The 20,939-nt window shown below is 35.4% G+C and overlaps 1 protein-coding gene and 1 long non-coding RNA gene across 3 annotated transcripts; both read right to left on the minus strand.

The window, feature by feature from the left end:
- Window positions 1-493: 493 nt before the first annotated feature.
- Window positions 494-4,456, minus strand: LOC112028782 (uncharacterized). The gene is made up of 3 exons (XM_024061474.2): window positions 3,835-4,456; window positions 1,119-1,351; window positions 494-880 (listed from the first exon to the last, which is right to left on the minus strand). The coding sequence occupies exons 1-3, from the start codon at window positions 4,297-4,299 to the stop codon at window positions 628-630; spliced, it is 951 nt and encodes a 316-aa protein (XP_023917242.1). The 5' UTR covers window positions 4,300-4,456; the 3' UTR covers window positions 494-627.
- A 3,765-nt stretch (window positions 4,457-8,221) lies between these two features.
- LOC136070313 (uncharacterized) lies at window positions 8,222-20,421 on the minus strand. Of its 2 annotated transcripts, XR_010631585.1 has the most exons (5): window positions 20,144-20,421; window positions 19,875-19,997; window positions 16,778-16,840; window positions 15,787-16,595; window positions 8,222-15,671 (listed from the first exon to the last, which is right to left on the minus strand). It is a non-coding gene; the product is annotated as an uncharacterized LOC136070313 (long non-coding RNA). The 2 variants fall into 2 exon arrangements; XR_010631586.1 differs by lacking the exons at window positions 8,222-15,671; window positions 15,787-16,595; window positions 16,778-16,840 and adding an exon at window positions 18,142-18,460.
- Between the last annotated feature and the right edge of the window lie 518 nt (window positions 20,422-20,939).

Genomic DNA, 20,939 nt, shown 5'->3' on the forward strand with positions numbered 1-20,939 from the left:
TTCCTCTAATTCTTTCGTTCTCTACTATGTTTGTTTCATTTTGTTCTTCATTATTGTTTTTCATTCTTGTGTTTTTTCTTCTCCATTTTAAACTCGACTGGTATTGACCGAAACTCTCGAAATGGGCCAAAATTCCACCTGAGGTGGAACAGGGGTGGTTGCTTTTCTGGTTTACTCACCGGTATGAGATTTTCTGGCCATTCCGGCCGGAACGGAATGGTATTAATAACAATGGTTTTTTGGTAAGTAATTAGTACCACATGCTCTAATTATATGAAATATGATTTTCCAAAATTTTCAAGAGTTTTCTAATGATGTAGTGCAAAGAATTTGACATTTTCGAGTAAACAGGATTCCCAAACGGATAGAAGATTAGTACTCTGGAGCATATGAGCGACCTCTAATTAGACATTAATTGCAAATCACAATGTAATTGAACCTCCTTACTAAGAGAACATATAGTTAACTTTGGGGAGTTTAAAAGAACAATTACTGGAACATGAACTTACACTCTCCTAACTTTTTATTGACTAAATTAGAGGTTGTGCTGGTAAGTCTAAGGTAGGTAAATATCAATTGCAGATCAAACATACAGGAATCTCGCATTGCCAATGCAGGCAATGGCAATTAAAAGTAAAACTTCTTGATAAAGTCATATATGTGTGTGCTGATCTCCTCTGGCTTTTCTTGGTTGATAAAGTGAGCTACTCCTTCCATCACGACTACATCTTGCAAATTTGGCACATCTTTCTTGAAGCCACCGTTTTGTACATATTCCTTAACACCTGGCATCTTATAGACGATGTCTTGGTCACCCACAATGAACTTCGATGGTACTTTGACTTGTAATCCAGTCCATGGTGCTGTGAGCTCCCAGGTTCTGCAAAGTAACAGAACAAATGTTGATTTTAATGCCTCAAGCAATTAGCAAATACATTCTCTCATATTGGCTAATTCCAAAGCTGCATAGGAACTTTTTAATTTTGTGCCAATTACTCTTATGCTTTTATAATAGCCATGTATATGTATTGAATAAAACGCATAGTCTCATCCGAAAGTCAATAGAGAGGGAATCCCAAAAATACAAAAAGGTCCCCAGAAAGAAGAATGAAACCTACAGGTCAGCAGCTCTATAGTAGTTAAATCCTCCAGTAAAGCCTTTCTGGTCGAATTTTTTAGCGTAATAATTAATATCTTCTTCTGTCAACCATGAGGGCAAGGTATCTGAAATTTGCAATCCTGAAAATCCTATGTCTTTGGGTATAAATAGAAGATCAGAAATTGAAAAAAACTTCTTCATTAGAATTGCAGTATCCATGCGAGCAAAATCTTCTTCAGCTACTCCAGGTTCCTGCAGTAGAGTTTAGCAATTTCATGGAAGATGAAAGAACAATAACAAGAAAACTATGGACTACTATTAAAAAGATCACAACTTGAACACCATGGCAATGAACAAGTGCACTGCATGACCTTAACACAACCTGGTATGGTTTTAAAAACTGGACCGGACCGGTCAGTTCGACCTGTCAACCGGAAACCGGACACTAATTCGGCCTAGTTCTTATAAAAAACAGTGAAAACCGGAAACTACCGGTTAGACTGTGAAAACCGTGAACCGAATGGTTAAATCGGTTTTCAACCATTTCAATAAATTGAGCAAAATAAACAACAATCTTCCTTATTTTGACAGCAAAGTTGGTGCTTATCTCTGTTGAAGGCAACATGGCTGTATGTGAGTAAGATCACAGATGAGATTTGAGGAAATCTGAAATTTGTGGGTAAAATAAGATTTAGTGTTGGTTTGGAACAAGCTAAAAATTTCAACTTATTTGTAATTTCAGTTAACTTATTTGTAATTTCAGTTTATTTTTATTACTATTTATTCGTTCTATTATATTTTTGATACTATTAATAAGTGCCATTACTATTTAATTAACTTTTACTTTTATTTACCCTTTGTTTAGCAACAATTTTTCCATATTAGGCTGCGTTTGAATCGGGTGAAAAGCATTTTCGAAAATGCTTTTCAGTATTTACGGGTGTTTGGTTACGCACTGAAAATCAATTTTTCGGAAATTAATTTCTGTTGACCAATGATCAAGGCTGAAAATCAATTCACCTTCCATTTTCACTTCAAATCCAATTTTTCGGAAAAGAGAAACAGAGCACGAAGAGAGAGAGAGAGAGAGAGAGAGAGAGAGAGAGGAAGAAATGGAGAGCCCAGATCGAAGAGAGAGAGCCGGCGACCCACGAACCCAAAGCCCAAACCGTTCGACCCAGACCCAGACATTCGATCCATCGCCTTCGACCTTCGACCGACGACCCAGACCTTCGACTCACACCTTCGACGACCCAGATGTTGTCGTCAACCCATCGCCAAGACCCAGACCCAGACCCATCTCAGTTTTGTTTTTTAAACTCGCCGGAATCAATTTGTTGTTGTTGTTGTTGTGTTGCCGGAATCAATTTTTTGTTGTTGTCGCCGGAATTAATTTTTTGTTGTTGTTGTTGTTGTGTTGTTGTTGTTGCCGGAATCAATTTTTTGTTGTTGTTGTTGTTGTTGTTGTGTTGTTGTTGTCGTCAGAATCAAAATTTTTTTTTTTTGGTTGTTGTTGTGTGGTTGTGAAAATAGCATTTTCCTAATAGAACCAAACACATGAAAATATTTTCCACAACAATTTTTATAATACAACCAAACACTTGAAAATATTTTTCTTTTCCGAGAAATAGCATTTTCGAAAAATAGATATTTTTCGAAAAATATTTTATGGGAACCAAACGGACCCTTAGTTAAAAAAGTTGCTCGGAAGAACCAAAGTGAGAAATGTGGTGCTTAAAAGAGTTAAAAGGAAGAATTTTTTGTTTTAGCCTTTAAGGTGATGAACTGCTTCAGCGAGAGAGAGAGAGAGAGAGAGAGAGAGAGAGAGAGAGAGAGAGAATTGTTGTTGTCGTCAGAATCAAAATTTTTTTTTTTTGGTTGTTGTTGTGTGGTTGTGAAAATAGCATTTTCCTAATAGAACCAAACACATGAAAATATTTTCCACAACAATTTTTATAATACAACCAAACACTTGAAAATATTTTTCTTTTCCGAGAAATAGCATTTTCGAAAAATAGATATTTTTCGAAAAATATTTTATGGGAACCAAACGGACCCTTAGTTAAAAAAGTTGCTCGGAAGAACCAAAGTGAGAAATGTGGTGCTTAAAAGAGTTAAAAGGAAGAATTTTTTGTTTTAGCCTTTAAGGTGATGAACTGCTTCAGCGAGAGAGAGAGAGAGAGAGAGAGAGAGAGAGAGAGAGAGAGAGAGAAACCAAATGAGCCTTGAGAGAAAATTTGAAATTGTGTAACGGAGGAGATGAGAAGTGGGTCCGGCTTGTGTCCAGTGGAAGTTTCCACTGGACACGTTGTATTGTGGACACGTGTTCACTCTTGAACACGTGTCCGAATCCGGACGTGTCCAGTAAAAATTTTCACCGGACACAAGCCCCTCTCGAAGAAGTTGTATGTCTGATAAATGAGGAATAAGGATTTGAGGGGAGGGGGAAGGTGAGGGTAGGATAAAGGCAAAATTAATGACATAAAAGACAAAACATTAATAGTGAGGATTGAGAAAAAAATAAAAATAAAAATAATAGTATCTGATTATTATTGAAAATATAATAGTATGTAGGCTCAGAGTCTATCTATTTTTGAATTTTTTTTTAAAAAATTAAAAAAATTATTAATATTTTTTTAATTTTTAATAAAATATTTTTAAAAATAATTAATTATTGTGCGTTACATTAGCAAAATCCTAAATATATTACTAAATTTCATCAATAAAAAAAATACCTGAAACCAGCAAAAATAATAATCATCACCTAATGAAGCTCTCAAGCCATCCACGAACTTGATGGTTGGGTTCCTGGGAAAAAATGGCACACTCAAGGTGACCAAAGCCTTGACACGATCTGGCCTGAACCAGCAAAAGTACCAGGCCATCATAGCTCCCCAGTCATGGCCGACCAAGAAGACCTGGTCGATACCCAGATGGTCAAGCAGGCCAACAAGGTCACCGACGATGTGGATCCCGGAGTAGGTGGCGGAAGAGGGCGGGGCGTCTGTGTCGCCATGTCCACGGAGGTCAGGGGCTATGCAACGGTAGCCAAGGGAGGAGAGGGAGAGCAGCTGTTTGCGCCATGAGTACCAGAGCTCAGGGAAGCCGTGAAGGAAGAGGATCACTGGACTTGTACCTATTGAAGCTATGTGCATATTTATGCCATTTGTGGCAACTGTTGTGTGCTCTATCTTCTCCATCTTTGATCTCTTTTCTTGTGTTTTGCTATTGATCTACTCTTCGTTTAAGTAATAGTCAGTTTCGTTCTTATGTATTATAGTGAGGGTTTGGATGGATCTTATGTGTCTGTTTGGATACAATTTATTGTTGCTGAAAGTTGCTAAAAATTAATTGTTGCTGAAAATACTGTAGCAAAATAATTTTTAAATGTATAAATAATATCATGGGACTCATTTTTAATATTTTTTAATAGATAAACAGTACATAAATAGTGCGTAAATAGTGCATGCACTGTCATGAACAATATTTTTTTCCCACAAAGTCAGCAAAAGCGGGCCACAAAAAAAAAAAAAAAAAAGAGAGAGAAAACGTGGAGGAAAAAATGCACCGCAACTAACCACGCTATCCAAACCCTCGCTATATTTGCGGTGTGTACGTTTTCTCCTGCACGTTTTCTCTTTTCTTTTTCTTTCTTTTTTTTCTTTTGGCCTGCTTTTGCTGACTTTGTGGGGAAAAAAATACTGTTTATGATAGTGTGAGCACTGTTTACATATTTACTGTTTATCTATTAAAAAATATTAAAAATGAGCTCTACGATATTATTCATATATTTAAAAATTATTTTGTTACAATATTTTCAGCAACAATCAATTCTTAGTAACTTTTAACAATAATAAATTGTATTCAAATGGACATAGTATAAAAACTTATTTTTATTACTTTATATAGGGCCCGGTTATTTTATATGCTTTTTATTTTTAGAAATATTTTATTGAGAATTGAAAAAAGTTGTCATTACTTTTTCAATTTTCAAAATTTTTTTTAAAATAAAAATTAATATATGCCCTAAGAGCACACATTATTAAAATCCTTTTATATATTCATTTTCTTTTAATATCTCACGTTAGATCATTTATTTTACTTTTTCATACATTATAACTATCTTTTACTCTTTATACATAAACTATTACAATGATATACTACCGGACCTTGTAGTCTAGTGGTACCGATTCTGTATATAACCGTTAACTCGAGGTTTTATCACTGTAATTATTAAAAAAAAAAAAAAACTACTACGAAGATATGTGAATCTATTTTTTTTTAATATATTTTATATGCTTATTTTTTGGAACAACTCACATGATATGTCTTTTAGACTTTTATCCTTCTTATCGTTTATGCGTTAAAAATACCCTAAAAAAAATATGTTACGAGTGTTAAAAACCAATAAAAGTCAGTTTTTTTTTTTTTTTTTAAAAGAAGATATTAATAGTCAGTTGTGTTTACCAAAAGAAAAAAAATAGTCGGTTGTAATAGTCTGTAGTACTTTTTTGTTTTTTTTGGCTAAACTAGCCTGTAAGAGCATCTCCAGCAGTGTAGGTAAAGGTAAAATATTAGCTATTATAGAGAATGGAACCACAAAAACAAGCTCCAGCAGATTCTCTAAAACCGGAAAAAAATTTTAGCTTATGAACAGTAGCCCATCAGATCTGATGGGCTACTGTACATTAGCAATTGAATATCATTGATTAAAATATTACACCAATAACTTATTATATCAATTCTTTCTCTCTCCTCCGCATTTCTTTTTTTCTCATTCTCTCTGTTGCTTTTTTTTTTCTTCTCTCATTCTCTCCGTTGCCATTGCTTCTTTTTTTCTCATAAACAAAATGAAATCAGAAAAATAAAAGAAAAAAACAAGAATTGATCCAAACACAAAAAAAAAAAAAAAATCCAATTCTTAAAATAAAGTTGAATCAGAGCAAGTAAATATGAAAAAAAAAAAGAACAAGCCGACTGACCCAGCCTGGTGGTGGGGAGGACACGGGCGGTGGTGGAGATGCTGGAGCGGCGGTGGACGACGAGATGCAGCGGATGACGAGATGCTGTGGTGGATGACAAGATGCTGGACGACTCTCTCTCTCTCTCTCTCTCTCTCTCTCTCTCTCTCTCTCTCTCTCTCTCTCTCTCTCTCTCTCTCTCTCTCTCTCTCTCTCTCTCTGTGCAACTGTGAAATGCTGGAAGTTTCTTGAGGTAAAAAGAAAATAAAAAGAAGGGGGCTGGAGCTGGACACTTGGATGGAGGAGAAAAATAAGAAAAAGAAAAAAGAAATAAAGAAATAAAACGTGGATGAAATTGAAATGAAAGGAAGAAACATAATATAAAAAAATCTTAATTAAAAAATACTATCACAATATTTTCACAATATTTTCACAGTAAATTTTAAATAATAAATTATTATTAGTTAATATTGGCGAGAAAAAAATAATAATTTCAGTGGTGAGTTCAAATTAGAACTAGCAACAAATTTTCACATAAATTTTGTTGTGAAAGTATTGCAAAAAATGTTGTAAATATAACACTTTTCATTAAAAAATATAATTGTTGGGAATAAATATAGGAAGAATAAATGATGATTAAGAATGAATGAAAAAATAATATTTAAATGAGATAGAGAATGAGATAGAGAATATGTTAGAAATGTATTTGAAAAAATAAGTAGGTAAAAGTTAAGTGTCACTATTTATTAGCCAAACAGTACAAAAATTTGGTTATTTTACTGGAGATGCTCTAATGCTTGTAAGGGGATTCACATCAGGTGCAATGTATTGCACCTGGTGCAATACCCAATGATTTGACCATTAAAAAACAAAAAAGCTTTCGGCCGCTGTAATAATAGTCAGTGATTTGATTGAAAAATTTTCGGCCACTGCAATTCAGGTGTTTACTTGACCAAAAAAAAAAAAAAAAGTGTTTACATGACAGAGAATTTAGATGAGAAAAGTGTTGATTCACTTTTACATGGTTCAACTTTTGCAACTATTCCTATAAAAAAAACTAAAAAAAAACGTTTGCAACATTTTAATCCAAAAATTATCTATAACGATTAATTTCTAATAAATGAGTATATTTACATTGTTACAACAGTAGCAATATATATTTATATGATTACTATTTAGAAGTAAATTTATTTATTATTATTATTTATTTATATAAAAAAATAAAAATGATTTGAAAGTAATAAAAAATTGAGAAAGAAATAATATTTTAATAAAATATATTGTAAAATAAACAACTTTTCTTGCAATTTACATGAGTGATTTATTTTTATTCTTTTTTTTTTTGAGGTGTTTTATATAAAATTTCACACCAATGACTAAATTGACGCAGCCAGTAAATAATACATAAGGATAAAGAATGGTGTGAGTGATTTGTAACAAAATGTTGTAACGTTTTAACTTTTAAGTATTAATATAACTTTTCTTATATTGATAAACTGGTTGTGTACTCGTTTATGGTGAGATTTATTATAATATATTTGATAAGATTTTTTATTGAATGCATCATTTTTCTCAGAAAAAAAAAAAAAAAAAAAAATCTAAGCAAAAATTGAGTGCTACATTTTTATTGTTTTTTTAGAACTTTCAAACCGGAGAAACTCGACGCAACGTAACCTGAGAGAGAGGGAACGAAGGAAAATGTCATCAATGGTTTAGGTAGGATTTTCTTTGTCTCTACTTCCTACAGCTACATGTGACGTGATCATAGAATTTTGTTTTTTTTAGAACTCTTGTTCTTTCTAGCTAGTACAGGCTGTTTTTGGTTGAAAAAGAAATCCAATAATAATAATAATTTGGATAAAGTTGGTGAGATGGAAAATATCGGATTGAAATTCTCTTCTATTTGGATTAATTATCCAAATATTTTTTTATGCACCAATCAGCATAGGTTATGTCAATAATTATTATAAAAAAATAATTAAAAATATATTGTATCTAAACTTTTTTTTTTTAATATACAAGATAGAAATTTTACTTTAATCTAATCTAAGTGTATATATGTGTGAAGTCTTCTCTTGAGAGAACATTCATTGTCCTTTAACTACACTGGCAAGTTTACATAGTAGTATTGCTTGTATTTACTATTCACGTGGTCATAATATTTATGTTCTTTTTGGTAAAAAGGAAGTTTCATTGAAAACTAGAAAGCAGCCTCAGGAACAAAACATGACCTGTTGCGATACAAACCACGGCTATCGACCTCCAAACAAGAAATTAAGTCCACAGGCGGACTGGAAAGAAGAGTAAAATCAGTATCTAAATGAAGTCCTAAGTTTGCTAGACAGTCTGCACTTCTATTTGCTTCCCTCTAAATGTCTACCGAGGGTTCCTAGCCTCTTCCGAGGGTTCCCACAAATATTGTCAAAAATGAAGACTTAGCCTGGGAATGCTTCGGGGAAGATGTAAGGGATGAGAACATAAACGTCTGTTATAACATGTCCCTAAAGGATTTTGAACACTCAGGTGTTCATGATCTTTTTAAGGTAACTTTATTTTCATCGTCTTTATTACTTCGTAACTTTCCTCGTCCAACCAACATTTTGGTGTTTCTTGTGTAGGCCATGTCAAAATTCATCGCAGCGTCCAAGCAAGCCACTGACTTGGACAAGATGGGGATCTTGCTGGAGACGACAATCCAAAACGTGAGGGATGAGAGTAAAAAACGAGCTGAGGTAGCTGCCAAGGCTAAGGAGGAAGCGACGGAGCATCAAAACTTGATCGAGGAGTTGAAAGCTGATATAGTGGAGAAGGATACTTGTCTTGATCATTTGCAGAAAAAGAACGACGTGTTGAGTACCCTTCTCTCCAAGGCAAAAGAGGATGCAGTTGCTGAGTTCAAGGCGTCCAAAGACTTCATGGACGCTGTTGAAAACTTCCTTAAAGTGGACTTCAACTTCATTAAGCTTAACCTAAATGCTGCTACCAACTCTCTTCTCCAAACCAGCTTCGAGGATGTTAACGTTGAGGACAATGCTTCAACTCTGCCCCCTCAAGATGATCCTAACGTAGATGCCCCCCTGCTTAGAAAATATTTTAATCTTTGTATTTTTGTTCCTTTTCTTTTTTTTATCTGGTCCACTGTTTGGGACCTTTATTATGTAATTCAAGTACATTAAACTCATCCGTGGTTTTAGGACGAGTTGTTAAAACAATTTTAGGTTTTATAAGGGTGTTTTGGACGTTGGTCGTCTGCCCTTAAACAACTGAATGTTATTATTTTCTATTATGATATGGACGAAAGTTTCTATTCTATTTTCATGAGATTTCGAATTTTGGCTCGTCCATAGAAGGAATTTCTCCCTTTTTAACATAAATATACACTTTTTCATTTCTTGAATTTCAACAAGTATGATTCGTCTATGTGAAATGGTAATTATCAACCTTACTCATCCTTAGACTTAGCTGATTTTTACGTTTTATGAAGGCCCAACCTTTCACTCGTCCATAGGTCGGATTGTTTGGTTGGTGTCCTATCAATAGATTAAGCATTTGCTCATGCATTTTCTCGTCCATGGGTTGAACTAATGCAACAATGGCTTTAACTCGTCCATTGTTTAAACCGTCCAATGCTTTAGCTTGTCCATGGTTTGGACGATTATGCCTTAGTTTGGTTTACCCTTATGAGAATCTACAGTACATCCCTGCGTCCAGAGAATTTACTCGTCTTTGGCCTTAGCCTTTTTGGAACTGAAATTATGGAGAATTTATATATCACATGCATTTGAGAATTCAAACCACATTCATAATATAAACATCATTCACAAGTATGGCACATGCTTAGAAGCTAGTGCCTTATTCATACAAAGTTCACGACTTCGTCCATAGTTAACTTAAAACTAATACATTTTTAAGAAGTTAAAACATAACATATAATATTAATAACATAAAGCAAGATAACTTTGGCTCGTCTAGAATGGCAAGTCTCGTCCAAGACTGTTGGCATTTTACTGATAGTACCTCCTCAGGTGTTCAACATTTCAAGGATGTTCCAATTTCCTTCCGTCTAGGGCCTCAAAGTAGTGGGATCTTTGCCATTTACAGTTGATAACTCTATAAGGTCCTTCCTAATTAGGTCCCAATTTTCCATAAGCTAGGTTCTTGGTTGTGAAAGAAACCCTTTTTAAGACGAGGTCCCCTACGTTGAAACGCCTGGGTTTTACCATTGCATCATGTTGCCTGGCCATGAAGCTTTTGTACCTTGTTGTCCTGTGCTTTGCATCCATTCTCACTTCGTCTATCAAATCAAAGCTCAGGCGTAGTTGTTCCTCATTATCCTTCTCTTGGTACGTCATGAGCCTGTGGTTGGCCATATGCACTTCTGTAGGTATGACTGTTTCACTTCCATAGGCTAACTTGAAAGGAGTTTCCCCTGTAGGGGTTCTCATTGTAGTCCTGTATGTCCATAGAACACCTGGTAGCTCATCTGGCCATACTCCTTTTGCCATTTCAAGCCGAGTCTTGATGATCTTCAACAAGGATCGGTTAGCAACTTCGGCTTGACCGTTTGCTTGTGGATGGGCAGGTGAAGAGTAATAATTCTGAATCCCGAAGTGTTCACAGAAGTCTCTGAAGAGCGCATTGTCAAATTGTTGTCCATTATCTGATACCAACACTCTAGGTACTCTAAACCTGCATATGATGTTTTTCCAAACGAAATTCTTAACATTTTGTTGTGTAATATTTGCTAAGGGTTCCGCTTCTATCCACTTTGTGAAATAATCAATGCCAACTACCAAAAACTTCATTTGTCATGTATCGGGGGAAAAGGGACCCAAGATGTCTAGTTTCCATTAGGCAAAGGGTCATGGGGCCATCATCGGGGTGAGGTACTCTGATGGTTGTCTAGGGATGTTACTAAACCGTTGGCATTGATCGTAGACCTTGACATATGCCTTGGCATCAGCTTGCATATTCGGCCAGTAATATCTTGCACGGACGACCTTGTGGACGAGCGACCTGGCTCTTGAGTGATTGCCACATGCTCCTTCATGAACCTCCCTTAATACATAGTTCACCTCGTCTAGAGCTAAACACCTTAGATAAGGTTGAGAAAAGCCTCTTTTGTATAACATCTCGTCCATAAGGACGTACCTAGTTAATCTTACTCTGAGCTTTCTAGCCTCGTCTCCCTCTTCTGGAAGTCGTCTGTCTTTCATGTATGATATAATGGGGGTCATCCAATTTCCTCCGCTCTCCACCTGTTGTATTTCTGGGATATCAATACTCGGTATGTACTGAATCTCATCAAACTCGTTCGCAGCTTCATTTGCTAAGGCTTCTTTTGCTAGGGTATCTGCTTCCATGCTCTTTTCCCTTAGGATTTGAATGAAGTCAGCTTCCTCAAATTTTTTTATGAGGCGCATCACCCTATTAAGGTACTTCTTCATCCGTTCTTCTTTAGCCTCATATGTCCCATTTACTTGGCCTATGATTAACTGGGAATCTCCTAAGACGAGTATTAAGTGATTGCCACATGCTCCTTCATAAACCTCCCTTAATACATAGTTTGCCTCATCTAGAGCTAATCACCTTAGATAAGGTTGAGAAAAGCCTCTTTTGTATAATATCTCGACCATAAGGACATACCTGGTTAATCTTACTCTAAGCTTTCTAGCCTCGTCTCCCTCTTCTGGAAGTTATCCGTCCTTCATGCATGATAAAATGGGGGTCACCAATTTCCTCCGCTCTCCACCTGTTGTTTTTTTGGGATATCAATACTCGATATATACTGAATCTCATCAAACTCGTCCGCGGCTTCATTTGCTGAGGCTTCATTTGCTAGGGTATCTGCTTCCACGTTCTTTTCCCTTGGGATTTGAATGAAGTCAACTTCCTCAAATTTTTTTATGAGGCGCATCGCCCTATTAAGGTACTTCTTCATCCGTTCTTCTTTAGCCTCATATGTCCCATTTACTTGGCCTATGATCAACTGGAAATCTCCCAAGACGAGTATTGACTTTGCTTCCACAGACTTAGCCAGCTCCAGCATTTTAAGGAGGGCTTCATACTCAACTTCGTTATTAGTTGCTTGGTACTGCAGACGAACCTTGTGTTTTAGTTTATCTCATTCTGGGGATTGTAGAACCACACATATTCCCCTTGCATGTTGTGTATACGAGCCATCCACATAGACAACCCACTTCTCACTGTGTTCCATCTCATCCAAATTATCATAATTTGGGGTAAACTCTGCAATGAAGTCTGCCAGGGCTTGAGCTTTTATGGCATGCCTTGGTTGATATCTTATGTCAAACTTGCTGAGCTCAACAGCCCATTGGATCAGTCATCTTACAGCATCCAACTTGTTCATTGCTTTCTTGAGCGGATGATCGGTCGTAACATTAATGACATGAGCTTGGAAGTAATGCCTCAACTTCCTAGAAGCTGTTATTAATGCAAAAGCCAATTTCTCTATTTGTGGATATCGTCCTTTTGCTCCTCACAATGCTTTACTTGTATAGTACACGAGCTTTTGCATTTGCCTTCCTCCCTCACCAATGTTGAACTTACGGCATGCAAGCTTACTGCCAGTTACAAATATAACTCCTCTTCCAATATGGACGGACTTAGTAAAGGAGCCACAGTGAGGTACGTTTTCAGATCTTTAAAAGCTTTCTGACACTCGTCGGTCCATTCAAACACTTTTTTAAGAACTTTAAAAAATGACAAACATTTATCAGTAGCTTTAGAGATAAACCTGTTAAGGGCGACAATTCGCCCGGTAAGAGACTGGACTTCTTTGATATTATGTGGAGGCTCCATGTTTAGAATCGCTTGGATCTTGTCTGGATTTGCTTCAATTCCCCTATGTGAAACCATGAACCCTAGGAACTTCTCTAATGATACTCCAAAAGCACATTTGTTGGGGTTCAACTTCATGTTGTACTACCTGAGTGTGTTAAATGTTTCCTGTGGGTCGTCTAGATGTTTTCCCTCGTCCTAACTCTTTACCAACATGTCATCCACATAGACTTCTACATTTCGTCCAATTTGTAGATGAAACATGTGGTTAACCAACCTTTGATATGTTGCTCCTGCATTCTTCATACCGAAGGGCATCACCTTATAACAGAACAAGCCTTGGCTGGTGAGAAAAGATGTCCTCTTTTGGTCTGCCTCGTCCATCCTTATTTGATTGTATCCAGAAAAAGCATCCATAAAGCTAAGTAATTTGTGACCCATAGTAGAATCTACCAATTAGTCAATGCATGGCAACGGGTAGCTGTCCTTGGGGCAAGCCTTGTTTAGATCGGTGAAATCTACACACATTCTCCACTTACCGTTTGCCTTCTTAATCATTACCACATTAGCCAACCAGTCTGGGTAATAAACTTCTCAAATAAACTTTGTTGTAGTCAATTTCTGTACCTCTTCTTTAATGGTGTTGTCTCTCTTAGAAGTAAACACCATTTTCTTCTGTCGTATAGGCTTAGAGGTAAGATACACATTCAGACGGTGGGTAATGACACTGGGGTCTATACCCGGCATGTCTTCATGACTCCATGAAAACATATCAATATTCTTCTTCAGGAGACGGATGAGATCCTAGTCTTTTCTTCTATATCTATTCCTACCTTGGTGCACATTTTGGGGTTGTCTTCGTCCAAGAAAATGTTTTCCAACGCTTCGGTGGGCTCTGCCACACCTCTCCTTTCCTTAATGCTCATCATCTGAACCTGTTCGTCCACGGCCAACATAGCTAGATAACATTCACTGGCTGTAAGTTGATCTCCTTGTACTTGTCCTATTCCATGCTCCATAGGGAACTTGACTGATAAATGGTAAGTGGACTTGACTACTTTCCAACTATTTAAAGTTGGTCTTTCAATTATGGTGTTATAGGAAGACGAACAATCAACCATGAGAAAATTCACGTCCTTGGTTACCTGCTGTGGATATGCTCCCACCACCACAGGTAAGGTGACAGTGTCCACGGGCTGTACTTTCATTTCGTCGAAACCTACCAAAGGTGAGTTTACTGGACAAAGTTGATCTCATCCAAGTTTCATTTGCTGAAAGGCAGGGTAATACAAAATGTCTACCGAACTCCCATTGTCCACCAACACTTTTCTTGTTGTATAGTTGGCAATAAGCAATGTAATGACAATGGCATCATCGTGAGGGTGATGAACTCTTTTAGCATCCTCGTCCTTAAATATGATAACTTGTTCTTAAGTGGTCTTTGTCCTTGGTGATCGTCCAAAAAGTTGGACGTTCTGTACTACCTTCAGGTACGTCTTTCTTGACTTGGACAACCAACCTATTAAACCACCTTCTATAATAACTCTTATTTCCCCTAGCAGAGGTCGTGACATCTCTTCCACCTTCCCCTTTAATTTTCATCTTTGTGATCTTGTCCAAGGAAACTTCTCAGTTTTCCTTCTTTAATAAGATTTTCAATCTGCTGTTTTAAATCAAAACATTCATCCATGTCGTGCCCGTGGTCTCTGTGGAAGCGACAATACTATGATAGCATCTTCTGCGTTCATAAAGTTTTGAGCCGAATGGACGAGTTTGGCCATGGACTGAGGCTCTTTCTCATAAAGCTTATGTATGAATAAGTTAGAATTAACCCCATTATGGAAGGCCGCCAATAGTAGCTTATCATTTACCTCGTCCACGGTTAAGACTTCTCTGTTGAAATGAGTGATGAAGGACCGCAAGCTTTCATTCTCTCCTTGCTCTATGGTTAACAGGCTAGATGAGGAACGCTTGTGTCTTTGTCCCCCAATGAAGTTACTAACAAACAGCTTGCTCAACTCTTCAAAAGAACTTACTAAATTCGAGGGTATTTTGCTGAACCAGACCCGTGCCGGACCTTTAAGGGTGGTAGGGAAGGCTTTACACATAATTTCATCCGAGACCCCTTAAAGGTGCATCGTAGTCTTAAAAGTAGCAATGTGATCAAACAGTTCACGCGTTTTATCATACAAATCCAAGGAAGGCATCTTGAATTTTGGAGGCAAGGGGTGACCATTGATGGAAGCTGTGAAAGGGGAATCTGTTTGGTGAACTAGATCTTCTACGAGATTTGTTCTCCTTATGTTCTCCCTCATCTCATCCATAACTTTCTTCATTTGGTCCATTTTCCTCTCCAAGTGTGGCATCCTTCTTGATGTGTACCCCTTAATTGGCTTTCAGGTTCTGCATCTCTTCCATCTCCCTGGCTTTGGCCTTGTTCTTCTCCATAAGTCTCATGTCGCTGCCTCCTAAGATTGATCTCTCTAGTCAATTCTTGGTTCTGGCAGGTTAACTCTGCCATAGCGGCTGCCATGGATTGTACATGTTGAACAGAGGATGGTTGCATGGTTGGCTCATATTGACGATCACTGTGAGGATTGCTAGAGGCGTCTCTACTCTCATGATGGCTTGGACTAGTAGCCCTCAATCTTGTCTGAACCATTGCAACCTTTTGTCGGAGAAAGGAATTGTAGAACTTCAAGGATGAAATCTAACAAACTTCTTTCCTACAGACGGCGCCAATTGATGAACACAAGGAAATTAGTAGGCTGAATGTCTTAGGCGTTGATCTCAAAGTTGATTGGAATGTCCTGAAAAATAAACATAAGATCAGAGGAGACCGGAGAAGACCTGCCAAGGATCCTCTAATGATAAAGTCAATATTTTCGGAATTCCACTTTGTATGAAAGTGTCAGAATGAATTACCTCTTCTTAAGAGAATGCTTATGTAGCGTACATGGAACGGTTATTTGTTTAATAATCGTTCCTATTGTCGAGGAATTCAGAAGATTCGGAGGTAACTTCCGTAATTGCCATGGAAGTTACTTTATTTGGACCGGTGTTCCATAATGGTTAGTTGGAGAACTTGGCTGGTTATGGTTACGCCTGGTGAAAATCATGCTCGTCAAAAGCTCAATATGCTCAAGGTCCAATGGACTCGTCCATCCTTTCTTAAGGATGGACAAGGTTATTGGGGATGAGCATGCTTCTCGTGTCCCATCTCTCCATTCTTTTTTTATGGATGACCCATATGGACGAAATAGGACTTGTGCATTTTCATTACACCATCAGTACCGATATCTCCTTGCAATCAAAATCTATTGCAAGTTGGACTACAAATTTGGTTATACAGAACGAAGTAAGTTTTCTTATACATTCACAAACTTATATGCTTCTAATTCAAGGAAAAAATTCAAGTAATTAAAACATAATTAAAAAAATATATAACAATAAAGAAATGTTAGATCCAGATAGAAGTTTCCATACCAAAAAAAAAAAGAAAAAAAACCCTTAAGTAATACATGAATATTAACAGGAGTTCAAAGCCCTATAAAAGCTTAAATCTCTTTAAACAATACACCAATATAAGAAATTTGAGTGGTTTATTCTATCTAGGCACAAAGTTAAAAGTAACCTCCAACTTTTTATAGCTTATCCAGACCTTCAAATGCTTTAATATATCTATAAGTCTCTCATAACATCATATTTTGCTACTGGAAAATGATGGGAAAAACCTAATGGAATCATAATAGTTTTACAGTTCAGTTTAGTTCAGTCCAAAACAAAAACTAATTGAATCCAAATACTTTTAAAAAGATGACAAAAATTTGCAGAACAAAACCAACCCAAATACAGTAATCAACAAAATTTAATCTAAAATATGAGATAAATACAGGGAAAGTCAAGCCACACTAACCTGTTAGTTTGATCTAGCAACTCTTCTTACATAACACCCAAGTGTCTTATATGGCAAAGAACGCTGTAAAGTTATAACTAAAAATTATTGAATCAACTTAAAACAAAATAGCCGATTAAAATTTGCAAAGCAAAACCAAGTCAAACCCAAATATATTAATGGACAAAATCTAATCCAGAATATGAAATAAACATAGGCAAAATCAGGGCATCCTAACCAGTTAGTTCAACCAATCAACACTTCTTGCAGAATACTCAAGTGTCGTATTTGACAGAAAACGCTGTAAATCTATGTTTCAACAAAATGGAGTAATAAGGATTTTTAATTTATAGGGAAAAGGATGAAAGAGAGACTATAGAAGAAGCTGAAGCAAACGTAGTAATCTTGCAAAAAAGTGGAAGATTTTTCCCATATTACATTTTTTTTTTAAAACAAAGATAATTTTCAAGTTCCACATAATAATCTAAAAATTAATGTGTAAACAATACAACCATGTTTAGTAAACAAAGATAACACAATTTTAACATTCAGTTGGCTACCCTTTTTTTTTAAATCATAAATCAAAACCAAACATTTTAATTTATTTTAAAAAACCATAACTTAGATAAAATCATAACACTCTACAATTCAAATATAAAACCTTCCAAGGAGAAATTGACTTTTAAACACAAAATTTCAAGGGAAAAATCCACTAATGATACCAAAACAAAAGCCATAAATGATAAATTGAAACAAAAGAATCCAAAGAAATAGAATAAAGTCATCAATTTACAAAAAAATCAAAGAAGAACCCTAGCCTATTAAGTAGGGAAAAGGTAGATGCTAATTCGAATAGGAAAAGCTTCCGTTTACAAAATTACAAAATATAGATATTGAAAAATTCAGATGCTAAGGAAAAGCAATTGTGGAATATTATAGACAAAAAAACTTAAAAAAAAAAAAAATGCTATGCCGAGGAAAATTTTAAAAAAAAAATTGAAGAAAAAGCTGACTAAAATATTCAAAATATAGCCAATTCAAACCCAAATACATCAATGGACAAAATTTAATACAAAGTCTATAAACAAAATGAAAATCAGGCCATCCTAAACTATCAATTTGATCTAGCAAATCTTATTGCAAAAATACCCAAGTGTCATACTTGACATAGAACATAGTAAATCTGTATTTCAATAAAATGATAGGGTAAGAAAGTTTTTTAAATTACAGAAGAAAAAGATAAAAGAGTGACTACCAAAGAAGTTAAAGCGAATATTATAATATGGTTTGAATTGTAAAAATGTGAAAGATTGTTCCCATATCAGAGATTCAAAGGTAATTCAACAATCTCACAAAAATAATGTAAGCATTAATATACCCCTGTCTTGTCCTCTATATTTTTGTGAATATTAAACCTCAGCAGAGTGGTACATGCATACATTAAGGAATTTATGAGGATGTCCATATGTTTAGATAAGTTTGAAGAAACAATTAAAAGAAATAATAGAAGTCCTATAAACAAATAGAAAGAAGTACAAAGTGTGTCATATAAGAAAGGTAAAGAAAAATTAAAAGTTTAAAACTTGTGTTAGTGACAGATTGTTGAAGATAGTAAATGTTATCCCACAAAGCATGTTATCCAACAGCATCAGGTCTACCAATCATGTTGAAATTGCATCCTTTGTTGATCCTACTCTTTGCTCTCTGCGTAGAATGAAATATTAATAACACAAATAGAAAGTTTGTTGTCTAATAACATATAAATAGTAGACACCATATGTTGAAATTCAATCATAACTCTAAAACAAAGAAAGAACTGATGACGTATCAAAAAAGAAAAAGAAAAAATCTTAAGGAACATTAATAGTTTTTATGTCCACACCCTTATAATTCCACAAAGTCCAAAGGCTCCAACAAAAGGCAAACACAAATAGAGAAACCAGGATTTCGAATCAGAATACAACAAAAAACCAAAGACACGAATTTAAAAATGCTCATTATAGAAAGAAAAAAAAATCAATAAAAGAAATCAAAAATTAGAATTCATATTTCCAAAAGGCAAGAATTCAAGAATACTCCCTGTGAAAAATTACCAAAATCAATCAAAAAAATTACGTTAAGTAGAAAACAATTCTAACCCAAATACCATAGCCAAATCCAAATCTAACTCAAATACATAAATCCAAACCTATCCAACCAAACGACTAAAGATAAAAATCAAGTTATAGTGTAATATAAAAACGAACAAAAAAAAAACCCTTCACCTGTAGCAGTTAAACAGTGGAGGGAGGCCATTTTTTTGGTGTATGGAGAGCAACAGTAGTGCTTGGCCGCAAATTGCTCTCTCTCTCTCTCTCTCTCTCTCTCTCTCTCTCTCTCTCTCTCTCTCTCCAGTTATCTCTGTTTTTTTCAATGAATTCTTTTTTGTTTAGTTAAACAGTGTCTAACATAATACAATACAATGTAATAAACTCTGTTAAAATACAAACAAAAAATCAGTAATCAAACAAATTGTGTATAAAAAATTAAGTTGTTCTATTAGCAGAATTAGAAAAAAGATGTTAGCAATGAAAGATAAAGTATCATCAAGGATAACAGTAAAAGATGTTGGCAAAGGATTTGGCTTTGGTAGACCAAGGATATCCCAAATACATCCATAAAGCAAGATTAACAACAATAAAACAATATGCCCAAATTTAATCACGATACCACACTTCAAACAAAATAGTTAATTTTCGCATAACAGTAAACACTTTTTGCATAAACTTTATCTGGAAACTTCGTTTTCGTCTAATAATTTTAGATTTTAAATAATCCAAGGTAAATTTTGACTCTTAACCACAATAGATAAGGACAAAATCCCTAATGTTACCAAAAATTAAAGAAGATAGAGGGATAATTTGAAACCAAAGCATTCAAAGAAAGAGGATCAACCCATCTATTTTTTAAAAGGGGTAAAAGAACAACCCTAGAAAATTGTGCAAGGAGAACTACTGGTTTTGAATTCAAAATTGAAGATTTAAGATTCTAATTTGAATCGAAAAGGCAATGGTGAGGAGTTTCAGTCTATCTTCTAAACAAAAAAAATAGTATTTGAAGAGGAAAGGAGTATGCTAACCTTCAGTACAAAAAAAACAGAGACTATACCAGTGGAGGGTATGGGCCTGACTGTCTTCTCAAATTTGTCTCTCTCCACCCTCTATGACAGACCGAATCTCTCTCCCTCTCTACGTTTTATAATCTAAAAAAAAAATCCCGTTTCTTTATAGTGAAAACCAAAAAAAAAAAAAAAAAAAATCAAAACCTAGTGTAATCCAAATACCTAAATAAATTCAACCAACCAATCTCATACACAGATCTAAGAAAGAAAGAAAAGAAAACCTTTACCGATGGTAGTTCTGACGATATGATGGTAACATGTTAATGGCACTTAGTTTTCTCTTCCTCAATCTCTACTCCTACGCACCTTATGGACTGTCTCTATCTATCTTCATATCTCTCAATTTGATGGTAATGGTGTTGATGGCTTTCTGTAGGTGTGCGTTAGAGTGTCACCATTGTTGGGATCTCCCCTCTCGCTCTTGCTCTCGGTCTCTCTATGTTAGGGTCTTTGGCGCGCCTCATCTTTCTCTCCTTTCTCCGTGTACCAATCTTTATTTATTTATTTATTTATTTGGTTTTAAGCGGTTAGTTTCTTTTTATACCAAGTGGCTGTATTTTAACATAATGAACCCTTGTAATTTATTGCTTTTTAACTTATACGTGTCTGCATTTTAAGGGGTCTTTTTTCCAAATGTGGCAGCACCTCCTTAAAGGCTTCTGCTATTATATATAGCATTAGATTAGATTAGATTAGATGTGATAAGTTGTTATTGATTCTAATTTGAACCTATCACTTAAATTATTTTTTTGCTCACCAATAATAATTTGTAACCTGCCACTTATGATTTGTTATAAAAATGTTGTGAAAATTGCATTTCTCTCTCTCTCTCTCTCTCTCTCTCTCTATATATATATATATATATAATACTTTTAATCTTTTCCTAGATAAAACTAGGCAACTATTAAATTTTCTTTGCTTTCCTAGTTTTTTTTTTTTTCCCAAAGCATAAGGTCGGTTTAAGTGGCGTGGCCTCGTGGAGGGGATCCGGATCCTCTCCATTTCCCTTTGAAATGGAGAGGA

The sequence above is a fragment of the Quercus suber genome, unplaced genomic scaffold (assembly GCF_002906115.3).
Source record: "Quercus suber isolate HL8 unplaced genomic scaffold, Cork oak 2.0 scaffold_225, whole genome shotgun sequence".
Taxonomy (NCBI): Eukaryota; Viridiplantae; Streptophyta; class Magnoliopsida; order Fagales; family Fagaceae; genus Quercus; species Quercus suber.

Bases quoted from the DNA above. Each gene is read 5' to 3' on its own strand.
- LOC112028782 (XM_024061474.2), bottom strand. From the start codon at position 4,299: ATGGAGAAGATAGAGCACACAACAGTTGCCACAAATGGCATAAATATG. The intron at 1,352-3,834 runs GTATTTTTTTTA...ACTCTACTGCAG, and splicing joins ATTATTTTTGCTGGTTTCAG to GAACCTGGAGTAGCTGAAGA. The intron at 881-1,118 runs GTAGGTTTCATT...GTTACTTTGCAG, and splicing joins TACTATAGAGCTGCTGACCT to AACCTGGGAGCTCACAGCAC.